The 14,353-nt window shown below is 35.9% G+C and overlaps 1 protein-coding gene across 2 annotated transcripts in view; it reads left to right on the top strand.

Annotated features, from left to right (window-relative positions):
* The window catches only part of SUCLG2 (succinate-CoA ligase GDP-forming beta subunit), a 439,671-nt gene that overhangs the window by 143,158 nt on the left and 282,160 nt on the right, over nt 1-14,353 (top strand). For both annotated transcript variants that reach the window (XM_021070828.1, XM_003132309.6), the window contains exons 7-8: nt 2,985-3,081; nt 13,657-13,818. In XM_021070828.1, coding sequence (XP_020926487.1) covers nt 2,985-3,081; nt 13,657-13,818 — 259 coding nt within the window. The remainder of the gene's footprint in view (nt 1-2,984; nt 3,082-13,656; nt 13,819-14,353) is intronic.

The following is a 14,353-nucleotide window of genomic DNA, read 5'->3' as shown; positions in this document are numbered from 1 at the left end:
GAGAAAAAGAACATATATATGTATGTGTGTGTGTGTGTGTATGTAAATAACTGGGTTACTTTGCTATACAGCAGCAATTGACAGAACAACATAAATCAACTACAATAGAAAAAAATAAAACCTAAAAAAAAAAAAGAACACATATGAATGTGGATAACATTAGTTTCTGGAGTGCATGAGAAATTTTTCAAAAATTTTTAAACTGTTGAAACATTTTTGAAGACATTGGTAAATTTGTCATAACTGCATGTGGCTCCAAGGATATTTGAATTTAGGCATTCAGTTTTTTTAACTGCTTAGTGAACAATGTTAACGCAAAATTAATTCTGGCAAAAAAAGAAAACAAATATTCTGTATAGCATGGCTACTATTTGAGGAAATAGGTGGTAATAGCAAACTGGTGACTGCACATTAACGAGCAGAATGTTTTCTCTGGCTTGTATTTAATCTGTTTTTCAAATTTGAATGCATTTAGAAATCAGGGGAGCCAAACTCCGCTTGCCACAGACTCTGCCATTTGCTGTTTTTATACCTGGGCAGCCTGACATGTTTGCCTGGATACCTTTACTATCATTTGGTGTATAGCCTCTGGAATAAGGCATGTTCTGTCTCCAAGGCAGGCTGGTTCTCCCTTGTAGATCTCATGACACAGATTTTATAACATATATTCCTTGTAGATCTTATAGCACAGACCTAGTCATGCTTTAAAAAATGTTTATAGTCTGCCTTTGCACAATAATAAATAGTCGTAATAATGAATGCCTCCACCCACCTGGTGCTGTGTTAATATATAATTACAATGACAGTAACATGAGAAAATTCAGATTCATGACAAGTTAGGTTAATATAAGTTTAAAGAAGATTTGAGGCAACCCAGGTGTTGATAGACAACTGAATGGGTAAAAAAACAATGTGGTAATATAATGGAAGGTTGTTCAGCTTTGAGAAAGTGGGTAATCCTGACCCATGCTGCAACATGGATAAGCCTTAAGGACATTATACTAAGTGAAAATAGCCAGTCACTAAAAGGCAAATATGTACCATATCATTTATATGAAGTATCCAGAGTCATCAAATTCAATGATGGGAGGTAGACTGGGAGGGGTTGGGGGAGGGAAGAATGGGGAGTTGTTTAATGGGTATGGAGTTTCAGTTTTCATGATGAAAGGTTCTGGAGCTTGGTTGTATAACAACGTGAATATTCTTTGTGTGTGTGTGTCTCTTCCCAGGCAAGGGGTCGAATCAGAGCTGTAGCTGTTAGCCTACACCACAGCCAAAGCAATGCAGGACCTGAGCCACCTCTGTGACCTTACACCACAGTTCACAGCAATGCCAGACCCTTAACCCACTGAGCGAGGCCAGGAATCAAACATGTGACTGTGTGGCTAGGGAGTCTAGTGAAGGTTCTGAGAGAGATCATTGTGTGCCTTGGGGATTTTGTATCATGTGCATGTATTATCTAGCCAGAAAAAACTAGTATTAAAAATATTCATTCATAGTCATTATTTATGTTTGTTTATGCCCACTGGCTTTCAAATTAGGATTTAAGGAAATTTACACATATACATAAAATAGAGATTACATGAATGACTACATCTCCAGGAATTCCTCAGTCTATACCTAAACAAAGAAGTCACTCTCAGTACTTCCCACAGTGAGACTTTATTCAAGGTAATTCGTTTTGTAGGTACTGTGAGAGCTGAGAAATTTCAGAGTAGATAGAGAAACAATGCAGAGATAAACAACAGGAAATTGTTGCTATCTGTGTGCTCCAGGAACAAAGTAAGGTGGTGGTGTTACAGGATCTTGAAATGAGAGAAGTTGGGACCCTGGTCAGAAAGTCCAGAAGGAGATTCTGCCACAGGCAAAAAGAGAGGGTTGGAAATACTGCTTTTTTCGCCTTCCTCTCACCTCCTCTCCCAGTGTTGCTTCCCATTGGCTGAACTGAGTTGGAAGCCAGCTGGCCCAGGAGCCTTGGAAGCATAGCCTACAAGTGTCAGTTCCCAGATAAACGAGAGTAGAGATGGGAAAAAGCCAGAAACAAATCTGAGGGCAGATAATGCAGGACAGGAACAACGAACAAAACTGAGGCGATGAGAAAACCATGGCTGGGAAATAAGATGGAGACAAGAATGAGACTTAAACCCAACATTCAGCCTTGATTGTACTCTGCAGTCTTGCTGTGCTGCATCACAGGCTGTGTTCACTGCAGGTGCAAGCTTTCCAGTGTGGTATCACGCCTCATTCATGATGTCTTTCCCTAGCTCCAGCTTACACAAAGCCAGCCTGCTGTGACATGAGCAATTAATAAATGTTGGTTGAAATGAATGAATGAGTGAGTGAATTTCAAGCAGGGTGAGAAAAATGAAGCCAAGGGTACAACACCAGGGAAGCAATTGGGTATTCTTGCTCTTTGTGGTTTATGCCTTTGGGACAAACTGTTTTCAGTTTGAACTGTGTTGTTCAATAAGTGTACTTTTCAGAACTTACATCTTCCTGTTTTTAACAATTTCCATTAGACACTCAGTAATTGTTTCACAGATTATAGGTTTGGATTGATAAATACAGTAACAGCTTTATTCTAGCATAATAAGAAAAACCTAGTCATTATAAACTCTCGAAATCATGTTTACCTTTTACTTAAATGGAGCTTGTTTGTATTAATGGTTGTATCTTGTACTGCAGTATAGCTCAGCTAATAGGGACATGATAATTTTCAGAAAGATTAACACTGTTTTTAGGCTGTACTGAAAATATTTTGTTTTCTTGTTAATAGTCTTTTCTGGTGTCTGGAGGAAACTTGAGCAATTCCTTCTAATGAATAGCAGTAGAAATTAAAATAATTCTACTTTTCTGTTTTTCCTGTCAGAAAACTCTAAAAATAAAGACATAACTTGCTATTTTTAAGGTTTCATTAATGTAGCAAAATAAGTTTTTTTTTTTTACTGCTTTCTTGTAATTTTATTTCATTTGATCACATTTAGGCTGCAGATCAAATTAAGAAGCTTTATAATCTCTTCCTGAAAATCGATGCTACTCAGGTGGAAGTGAATCCCTTTGGTGAAACTCCAGAAGGACAAGGTAAAAAAAAAAGAGAGAAAAGAAAACAAATGAATGTAATTGTTTATGCAAGCTATAAATTGTACAAAAAACTGTAGCAGCAGCTTTGCATTAATTTCTTTCAGTGATTTAATTTCTGCCATAGTTTCAAATGCTCCCATGATGCAGTTGAACATTTCAGCACTTGAATTTGTTTATAGCCAAATGCCAAGCCTCCCAGGAAGTTACTTATTTTATTTTGAAACATCCATCCACCATCGCCCCCTGGTTTTCAGGCCCCTCACTGCTGCTACAGTGGCAGGGTTTTAGGTGGAAACAGGAACCACAGTGCTTGGGTGAAATGAATGCACCTGTTTCTATGGAACTGAAACTGTTTGAAGCTTTTTGCCTAAATCTGCATATAATTTCACTTCATGTCTCCTGCTGAAGTTACATCATCATGATGAAGCCCCTAGTGCCCACCATCTAACTCTTTCCTGTTGCTTGGTTTAGCAGGTTTTTTGTTTGCTTAAATCCAAAACAGTGGTAAAAGTAATACCTATTTTACAGAGCACTTGCCAAAATGAAGTGACTGGTGTTTTGTGTAAGCATCCAGTGTCAAATACAGAATAGGCTAGTCCCCAACATTTATAAAATATAATTGTTCTTCTCACATAGTATAAAAGTAGTCCAGGAAAGGTATAGATTTTATATTTTTGTCTATTTTTTGTTTCATTTGTTTGTTTTTAAAGATTTCAGATTAGGATAAGCAAAGAGCTCATGTTTAGAAAGCTGTTGAAATTAATAGATTTAATGACGTACACAAGTGGGCACCAGATAAATTCTGTGAATGATCTTTTAAATGAACTACCTTTATTCTTAAATATTTAAAGAGCTGCATTTGGCTGTAAAATAATCAGTATTTTATAGAGAGGGGAAGAAAATTGTTTCTTGAACTCATATATCGGGCATTGTGATACACTTTTGTGTGTTTTCTTTGTTTATCATTTATCATAACCCTGCAGAGTTAGGAATTCTTTCCCCCATTTTATAGAAGACTGAAAAATGAATGTCACTCCCTGATGGACAGCTAGTTATTGGAGCTGGTTTTCAAACCCTTGTGTCTCAGAGTATGGTGTGCATGTTGATTCTAGTGTGCAAGACTAACTTATGGTGACCAGCCTTCTTTTCTCCTTTTTCTATACTTAAGTTCTCAATTTGCTTTCATCAGAGTGATCTACAAGTAGTCTCCAGTTTGAGAATATCAATCAAAATTCATGCTTCATTGAGTGGCTGATTATTAAATCTGGGAGAGAAGATTCAATATAAGTTCTTAAATGTCATATATTGCTTTTCAAACCAATATGCACAAGCAACCTGGTTATTTCATATTAACCAAAGAAACATAGCAGGAAACAGGGGTACGAGAACATTTCCTTAGGGAGTGTTTGTAAAGCCTCAAGAAATATGAAGTTTTCTTTTTAATTATTAAGAGAAAGGAAAATAAGTGAGGTTTTAAAAGGAATCATCATAAAATACAGTCATCATAAAACACAATTAATTGAAACGTCTTATGTGATATTTTTAAGAGCAAAATTATCTTTAGCTATTAATTTGTTAATTGTGCCATAACATTTCAAATATAGAGTTATAATCACAATTAAATGAGTGTGTTGGTTTATAACTCTAATGATCAGTAGTCAAATTAAACCCAGTTAGGAAACATTTATTAATGACCAAATGTACAAATTGATCTTCATCATTGTCACAGTCCCCTAAAGCAGTTTTTATTTAGGAGCTATAAAAGCAGTCATTTCTATCTTAGCAGTATTGATAATATTAATATTTATAATCAGAATATTGAAATTTTTCTATTTAGATCAGTAATAGAAAAACATATTACCTTTCTCATTAAAACTTCATTTTAACAATTACTCTTTTAATTCAGAAGTTTAAAAAGCTTGGCATTACACAAAACTTTTTACTTTAAAAGTTTTTACTTTAAACTTATTCATTGCACAGCTTCTTTATAAAAGAATTTCTTCTTTAACTTATTCATTGCACAGCTTCTTTATAAAAGAATTTCTTCAGCCTTCTCTTACTTGATGAGGAACATTTTTAAAAAATCCAAGTCACTGGTCATATATTTACAAAATAGATGACACTTGGTTGAATGAATAGCATTGGCCTTGGTAACATCTATGCTGCTAGGACACCCATGGGGAATTTTTGGTGCAGAGCAGGAAGTGCACCCCAAGAACTATTTTTTTTCAATCTAATTAATAGTCTGATTCAAACAATATAAGTTGGCACTACTGACTAATATGGTTTAGTTATGATTATAATGGTTGTTAGTGATAGGAAACTACTTCAACCTAGTTTTTGTTAAAAAGCTCCCTAGAGAGAGGAGTACTTATTTTATTTGTATTACAGGGAGGTTTAAGGAATGGGCTTCCTTAAGGTCTGAAGGGAATCCAAGATTCTCTGGTTGTTCAGCCCTGCTTGCCTCTAACTCATCATTTTTGTCAGCCAACACCTCTGGATCTATGAGCAAAAATGGCTCCCAGTTCTGACCATACTTCTCCAGTAACCATAATAGTCCTTTCAAATAGTGGTTATTGTCCTTGCTTGGGTCACATGTCCATATATAGACCATTCACTGAGCTGAAATCTTATGGTGTGAGAAAAGGCAGTTCCTCAATAGAAAAGGGACATTGAGTCAAAATATGTCAACAAGAATGACCTAAGTTTTTTTTTCTTTTTATTTATTTATTTTTTTAAATTATAGTTGATTTATAGTGTTGTATCAATTTCTGCAAAGTGACCCAGTCATATATTTATACATTTTTTTCTCATATTATCTTCCATCATGTTCTGTTACAAAAGATTGGATATATTTCCCTGTGTTATACAGTAGGATCTCATTGTTTATCCATTGTAATTGTAATAGTTTACATCTACTAACCACAAATTCCCTGTCCATCCCACTTCCTCCCCACTCCCACCTTTCAACCATAACTCTGTTCTCATTGTCTGTAAGCCTGTTTATGTTTTGTAGATAGGTTCATTTGTGCCATATTTTAGATTCCACATAGAAGTAATATCATAAGGTATTTGTCTTTCTCTTTCTACTTACTTCATTTAGTATGAGAATCTTTAGTTGCATCCATGTTGCTACAAATGTCATTATTTTGTTCTTTTTTATGGCTGAGTAGTATTCCATTGTATATATGTACCACATCTTCTTAATCCATTAATTTGTCGATGGACATTGGTATTGTTTCCATGACTTGACTATTGTGAATAGAACATAGGGGTTCATATGTCTTTTTGAATTACAGTTTTGTCTAAATATGTACCCAGGAGTAGGATTGCTGGGTCACATTGTAGTTCTATTTTTATTTTTCTTAGGAACCTCCATACGGTTATCCATAGTGATTTTTCCGGTTTACATTCCCCAACATTGTAGGAGGGTTCCTTTTTCTCCACATCCTCTTCAGCATTTGTTATTTGTTGACTTATTAACAATAGCCATTTTGCCTGGCGAGAGGTGGTACCTCATTTTAGTTTTGATTTGCATTTCTCAAATAATTAGCAATAGTGAGCATCTTTTCATATGTCTTTTGGCCACCTATATGTCTTTGGAGAAATATCTGTTTACATCTTCTGTCCATTTTTTAAATTGCATTGTTTGATTTTTGTTATTGAGTTGTACAAGTTGTTTACATATTATGAAGAAAAGCTGAAAGCTTTCTCACTAAAATCTGAAACAAACAAAGATGCCCACTCTCATCACTTTTATTCAACATGGTATTGAAATTCCTATACACAGCAATCAGACAAACAAAAGAAATAAAATGTATCCAAAATCAGAAGAGAAGAGGTAACGTCACTATATACAGTTCTATATATTGAAAACTGGAAGGACTCCAAGTGAAAACTACTTGATCTGAAAATAAATTCAACAAAGTAGCAGGTACAAGATTAACATTCAGAAATTGGTTGCATTTCTGCATTCTAGCAATAAAAAGGGATATAAAAAATACCTTTTAAAATCACACCCCCAAAAATAAGATCCCTAGGATTCAGCCTGACCACAGAGGTGAAAGATTTATATGCTGAGAACTATACAACATTAATAAAGGAAACTTAAGAGGGTTCAAAGACATGGAAAGATAACCTATGCTCCTGTATTGGAAGAAATAATATTGTTAAAATGGCCATACAACCCAAAGCAATCTACAGTTCTAATGCAATCCCTAACAAATTTCCCATGACATTTTTCACAAAATTAGAACAAATAATCCAAAAATATATATGGAACCATAAAAGAACCTGAATTCTCAAGGCAATCATGAGGAAAAAAACAAAACAGGAGGCATAACTCTCCCAGATTTCAAACAATATTATAAAACTACAGTAATTAAAACTGTGGCATTGTTACAGAAACAAACATAAGGATTAATGAAACAGAATAGAGAGCCTAAAAATAAACCCAGAGCTTAGAAATAAACCCAGACACCTGTAGTCAATTAATCTTTAGCAAAGGAAGCAAGAATATAAAATGGGAAAAGTCTCCTCAGCACGTGGTATTGGGAAAACTGGACAGCTGCATGTAAATCAGTCAAAGTAAAACACATCCTCACATTACACACAAAAATAAACTCAAAATGGCTTTAAGACTTAAGACACCATTAAAGTCTTAGAAGAGAACGAAGGCAAGACATTCTCTGACATCAGCCGTACAAATGTTTTCTTAGGTCAGTCTCCTAAGGCAATAGAAATAAAGACAAAAAGAAACAAATGGGACCTAATCAAACTTACAAGTTTTGCATAGCAAAGGAAACCATGAAAAAACAAGCAAACAAACAAAAAACCAAACCAAAACAAAAAATACAAGCTGGGGAATGGGAGAAAATAATTTCAAACCATGCTACTGACAAGAGAATGACTTAACATTTATTGAAATGACAGTAAGCTATTAATTAAATAGAAATGAACTGATTTCCTTGCTTTTCCAATTGCAGTGCAAGATTTGCTTTTTAAAAATCATTTCCCTGTGTTTTTATTCATTTATTTATTTGTAAGCCACTATGAGATTTTATGTCCAATTTTATTTCATTCTGCTTTCAACCAGATCGGCCTGCACACAGAATCCTTTCTTCAGTGTCTTTAAAACAGTGTTTCCCAGTGGAGAGGATGGGCATTTTGTCTCCTAGGAACTGTTTGGCAATGCCCCCCCCCTTTTTTTGTGCCAGCCCCTAGCATATGGAGTTCTTGGTCTAGGGGTCAGATCTGAACCACAGTTTCTATTTAAGTCACAGCTGTATCAACCCCAGATATGGATCTCTAATCCACTGTTCCGGGCTGGAGATCAAACATTGTTCCCGGATTCCCAGGACACCACACATCCCATTGTACCACAGCAGAATCTCTACTACGCATTTTTTTTTTTTTTTAACTAAGATGTAATTAACATATAACATTAAGCCATTAGTTTCAGGTATATAACACAGTAATTTAAGCTATATCTAGGTCTGTGTCTAAGTAGCAAAATGATCACCACAGTGAATCTAGTTAACATCTGCTTTTGCTTGTCACAACTTTTGGTGCAGGATTTTACTTGCACTCTAGTGGGTAGAGTCTGGGGATGGCGCTAAACATCATACAGTGCATAGCATTGACCCCCTCATCAGAAAGTGATTTCACCCAATATGTCAGTACCCCGGAAATTAAGAATTCCTGCTCTATTGTGTTTTTGCCATTTGGAAGCCAAATCCATTCACTGAGCTAAGGGAATTAAAACAGTGACTATCTGACCAAGATTTCATGAAAATTAAGGCTGGGTGATCCAAAGTTAACTGGCACATCAAATTCCTTTCTTTCTTCAGATTAATTTCCCTAAATAACCACCCTGTTGCTTTGTGTTAGCAAGCGCCCATGTTGTTGGTGGGTGTTTCTCTCTTTATACATAAGACTATTTTCAAGAACATTCTCAGTTCTCTACCTCCCCCCGCCCCCCGAAGTTCCCTCACGCCTAGTATCTATTTTCTCTTTCACAGCAACTAAAGAAAAGTTTTCAAAAGAATACAACTCTTGGAACATCAACATTTAACAGAAAGCAGGATTAATTTGAAAGAATCAGCATTTTAAGGCCATCTTGGCAAAGTACATTTCAGTAGCATGTTATGGTTATTTATCGAAAATCAAATTCAGTACATTGCTTGAAGACAGATTATTTTTCAAACTAATTATGACAGTCTTATTTCCTGCTGTTTTTATGTTTCTTTTATGTGTGGCTCTCCCTTCTGAAATGCATTTTTCTTTTGTTTAATTCTGTGGCATATTCTTCTGTTAAAACTTTAAGGTCAGAGGCCTCTAACTGCCAGTTACATTCTTCAGTGAGGTTGTTGAATTAGCAGCTCACAGGATCTCACACCATTAAGCAAAAGAACAAAAACACCCTATGAATATAAGTACCGCAGCATTCTTTGATATTTGTTCAGAAGGAAAATTCATTTGTATAATCTATCAAGCATGTAACAATGTGCTTTTGATGGTGAAAATTGTTTTATAAATATTAATAGGTGTGTTTTTTTCACCCACTTTATACACAGAATGGCCTTTGTTCAAGTTGAATTTTCTGTAGAATTGAGGTTTCATCAATGTGACATTGAAAACCTTTATGTTTGAACCTAGCTCAGCACATCCAAGAATACATTTTGCCATAGGTTATTGTTTTATTAAATGAAAAAGCCAAGGTCTAAGCAAGCAAGTTTATTTTATTGCCCTACTGTTGACATAGGCAATCCATTTATAACCCACCAGTTCTGAAAGTGTACTTGGGGGGGTCTAATGGGGCAAATTAACATATGAGTCAATCAGCATGTAAGGATTAATCTACTACTTCCTTGCAAGCTACAAGTTTTGGTTATTTTGTTATACTTTATTGTTTTCATGCTAGTAGAATGTACTTGTCTAAGTTTAAACACAAGTGTGATACCTGTGACTATGATCAGTTGTAAAAACAGGAAGCAAGTGTGATGAGAACTGTGGCTTAGCAGAGATTGGCAACCTTTTTCTGTAAAAGGCCAGGTAGTAAATATTTGGGGGCCATGTAGTCTCTGTTGCGGGCATTGATCTCTGCTGTTGTTTTGGGCCAGCAACTTAGAGATAGGTAAAAAAATGGTTGTGGCTGAATTCCAGTAAAACCTTATTTACAAAAATAGGCCATGAGCTGGTCTAAGGGCTATACTCTGCCCCCCCTGACTTAGAGTCTCACTTGGAGCTGCAGTATACCCATCTGTAGCTACCCTGGCCTATGCAAAGGTGTGGTATGATTCAGGGATCATCAAAGGCATCTCTTTCATTATCCTTTAGGCAAAATCTACTTCATTGTTGTCTATAAAGCCTGAAACACCAACCATTAAAATCCTTCCTATGGGAAAACTCTGAAATATTTAGAATGTGACACACACACATATATATACATTTTATATTTATACACATATTTATATGTATGTGTGTGTGTGTGTGTGTGTGTGTGTGTGTGTACATATATGGCTGTGCCCGAGGCAAAAGTCCTGGACCAGGTACTGAACCCAAGCCACAGCAGTGACAACACTAAGTTTTTAACTACTAGGCCACCAGAGAACTCCAAAAGAGAGAATTTTTTATTGAAAATCATTTTTATCCTGTATATACATAAACTCCATTAGTTTACTTTACTTCAGATAGAGAACTAGGATTATAAGGGAGTGGGACAAAGTACAGGTCCTTTTCAGTGACAGGATGAGAAGAGAGTCCTGTATTCTGTGCTGCAACACTGTGAAGTCCTAAGAAATCACTGTATGTATAGAGGATGGCAGGGGTAGTAGTAATAACCAGTGAGTGCCAGCTGTCAGTGAGGCTAAGTGCCTTGCATGCATTTCTCCTTCCAACAACACAATACAGTAGAAAGTAATCTGGTTCCTATTTGTTCCACAAGGCCAATGAGCTTAAGAGAGACGATGGCTCCCCGTTCAGGAAGTGTGACAATTGTATTTCATACCCAGGTGTTTTTGATGCCAGAATTTTACATTAAATGGTCAAGTTCAAGGGAAAACTTTCAAATGATATAATAACATTATAAACTGAGATTATAAGGCAGTAAAGCACTTTGTGTATTTGGAACCATTTAAAAATATTGACCAGTTATAACAGTTGTGTGTCTAACAGAGTCCATGTACCTCCTTAAAATGCTATGTCCCCCTCCACCATCACCCTCTCCAGAAAATGTTTAGGAGTGGAAGTGGCAATTCAGATTTGGATATCTTTCTTCACTCCTAAAGTTACCTTTCTTACTTCCGATTTATCTAGGGTTTTTAATTTCTCAGAGCACTTGGACATATATATACATTGACTTAATTATATTGTTTAATTTTCTCTAAGAGAGAACAGTTGGCAAGGAGCCATTGTAGATACACCTTATACCTTTTTTCCCTACCTATAGATAACGCTGTTTTCCCATAGTTACCATCTTTAAATCCTGGGTTAGCTTGAAAATTCTCTCAAGATGGTCCGCAAATGGTGAACTCATTTCTGTACTTGGCATGTGTATCATACTACAGCCTTTGAAAATCTGACTTTGTAGGCATTTAGCTGGGACTGCCTTCGGAGCTTTGCATACATATTCATTAATTATGCTCTCTCTCAAGTAGCTTGTAACTGTAGTCTTTGTAAGGGGCAAAGATCAGCTTGGACCTATTTTGATTTACTGGCTTATTGATCTTGACGAAGAATTTTTTATTTGAAACTCTTCATTTAGGAAGTCAATTTGATAGCATTTTCCCATTCATTCTGAATATGTTGGTTACAGTACTCTTGCCAGTGAGTAATGGAGGAGCTAAAATGACTAATAAATTAATTAAAATATATTTATAAACCCAGGAGAAAGCTAAGAATGAAGTTGCTTTACTATTGATTATTACGCCAGTCATTGATTGCTGAGAAAAATGCTAGTGTAGCAAGCAGAGAACATTGGCCAATTCCTTCTGTAATGTAGGGTACCATCATTAAGATTTCAGTATTCTGGAAAGTAATTACTCATTTGCTCCATGTATTCACAATATGTGGGTAAAGTGGTTGGACATTTTGTGGCAAGACAAAGGACTCAAGCAGACATTAAATTCCATATGAGATTTTCTCTTGTCATTCAGCGCTATTTTAAGTAATTTGTGGTTTGGACTTTTATTTGTGGTGAGCATTCTTAGATGTTAGTATTGCCAATTCTGCACAGATTTATACCAAAGTGCTAGAATATTGTGGCAGAGAGACCCTTGGGGAAAAAAATCCTCTACCTGAGGTCTTTTCCAGGATGCTGCAATGTAACAATATTTTCTTCTCATAGGAAGCAAGTGGGACTAACAGACCTTGGTCATTCCTCTGACTGAAATACGCAAAATTGGTTGTTTCCCTTTCAAGACTTAGGTGCCTGTCAGCAGTATTGTGGGGGAATGCATAATATCTAAATTCATGGTCAGAGATCCCTGCCTATCAGTACCCCAAGTAATGTAAAAGAAGGTTTTAGTGGAATGTGACTATAGACTACTAATTTCTATTCTAAGGAACAAATAGAAGGGAACAGATCCCAGACACCAAGCACACCACCCCTCCCTGCTGCAATTGCTCTCTGATTTACATGTAGAATATCTATGTATATTCAAGGAAAACTCTGTGGTCCATCCCTGTCACTGAATGAGTTTTACTGTGTCCAGGGCTCTTAGCCAGTAAGAGAATTAGAGATTTCTGCCAACACTAGAGGGTGGACACCATGGTGCTAATAATGTCTGGCAACTTTCCATTGTAACTGACCACTCTTGGACTCTTAATGTTTTGTAACTTGGACCATAAGCGTCATAAGATGGCTTTGCTTATAGCAAGATGATGGTCTAGTTTTACTAGACCCCAGAGTAAGTGTATAGGCAATCTAGGGACTGTAGTTTCCATTTTCCACACAAGCAAACTGAGGTCCAGAAAGGAGGTAGGTTATTTTTGTCAAGGTTGCAGAGTTAGTTAAGGATCAAATAACAAAACAAAAATCTATTGATTCTGGCCTGGTGTTCATTCCACTAAATCTTCTAGACATATTAGTGGGGATATGATTAAATAAAAACTTCACCTTGCAATAAAAGAAAGACATAGGAGGACACAGGATTAAGCTTTATCGTCTAGTCTTTCATTGCATTGAAGAGAAAAGTGATGATTAGCAGTTAAATACTAAGAATAAGAAATCTAATAAAAATTAAAAATCATAGCTATATGAAACTATGCCATCTATAGCTTTTAATGGATAATGTAAACTTACATTTTTATTTTATAGAAACCAACTGATGTAAACTACTATACTTTTTTTTTCTTTTTTAGAATGTGAAATCCCTTGAGAAGAGGTACCATGTTATATTTGTCTTTGTAGCCTAAAAGTTTAAAGGTCAAGAAAGCCTTAAAAGCTCCTCATGCCTGTAGCATGAGAAAAAAATGATAGTATTTGACTTTTTTCTCCTGCATTTGTCAGCCTAGGGAACTTAATTTATAGATTCTTAAGAGATATTTAGGTATTATTCCTTTTCTCTTTTTTAGTTGTCTGTTTTGATGCCAAGATAAACTTTGATGACAATGCAGAATTCCGACAGAAGGATATATTTGCTATGGACGACAAATCAGAGAATGAGCCCATTGAAAATGAAGCTGCGAAGTATGATCTAAAATACATAGGACTGGATGGGAACATCGCCTGCTTTGGTAATATCAAAAGAATAATTTGTGGATTTTTTGCATAATTAAGGGATCCCTGATTTCTAGAATACTATTTCCCAATAGCAAATTAACACATGAGATTTTTATAGCCTAAAAGGCTTAAGAAGCAATCCAGAATTTCTTCCCAAAGTTCATTTTTGCTAATGGTCACTTGTTTGAGCAGAGTCCTTCAGTTCCATAACTCTGAACATTTTGGATGGATGATTCTTTGCTGTGGAATGTTGTCCTGTGCTGCACTGTCACCAGTTGTGACAACCAACAATGTCTCCACACATCATGGAGTGTCTCTTGGTAGCATAGTCTCCCCAGCTGAGAACCACTGTTTTAAAACATCTCAGTTAAACTTTGATTAATAAAAGTTAGAACCTTTGCTACTCTAGTCAAATGTTTTTTTCTTTTCTTTTTCTTTTTTCACCTTTTAGGGTCACACTTGTGGCATATGGAGGTTCCCAGGCTAGGGGTCAACTTGGAACTATAGCTGTTGGCCTACCCCACAGCCACAGCAATGCCAGATCCGAGT

Source organism: Sus scrofa, chromosome 13, assembly GCF_000003025.6.
Source record: "Sus scrofa isolate TJ Tabasco breed Duroc chromosome 13, Sscrofa11.1, whole genome shotgun sequence".
Lineage (NCBI taxonomy): Eukaryota > Metazoa > Chordata > Mammalia > Artiodactyla > Suidae > Sus > Sus scrofa.
The sequence above is the reverse complement of the archived record's forward strand: the minus strand, read 5'-3'. Positions and strand labels throughout refer to the sequence as shown.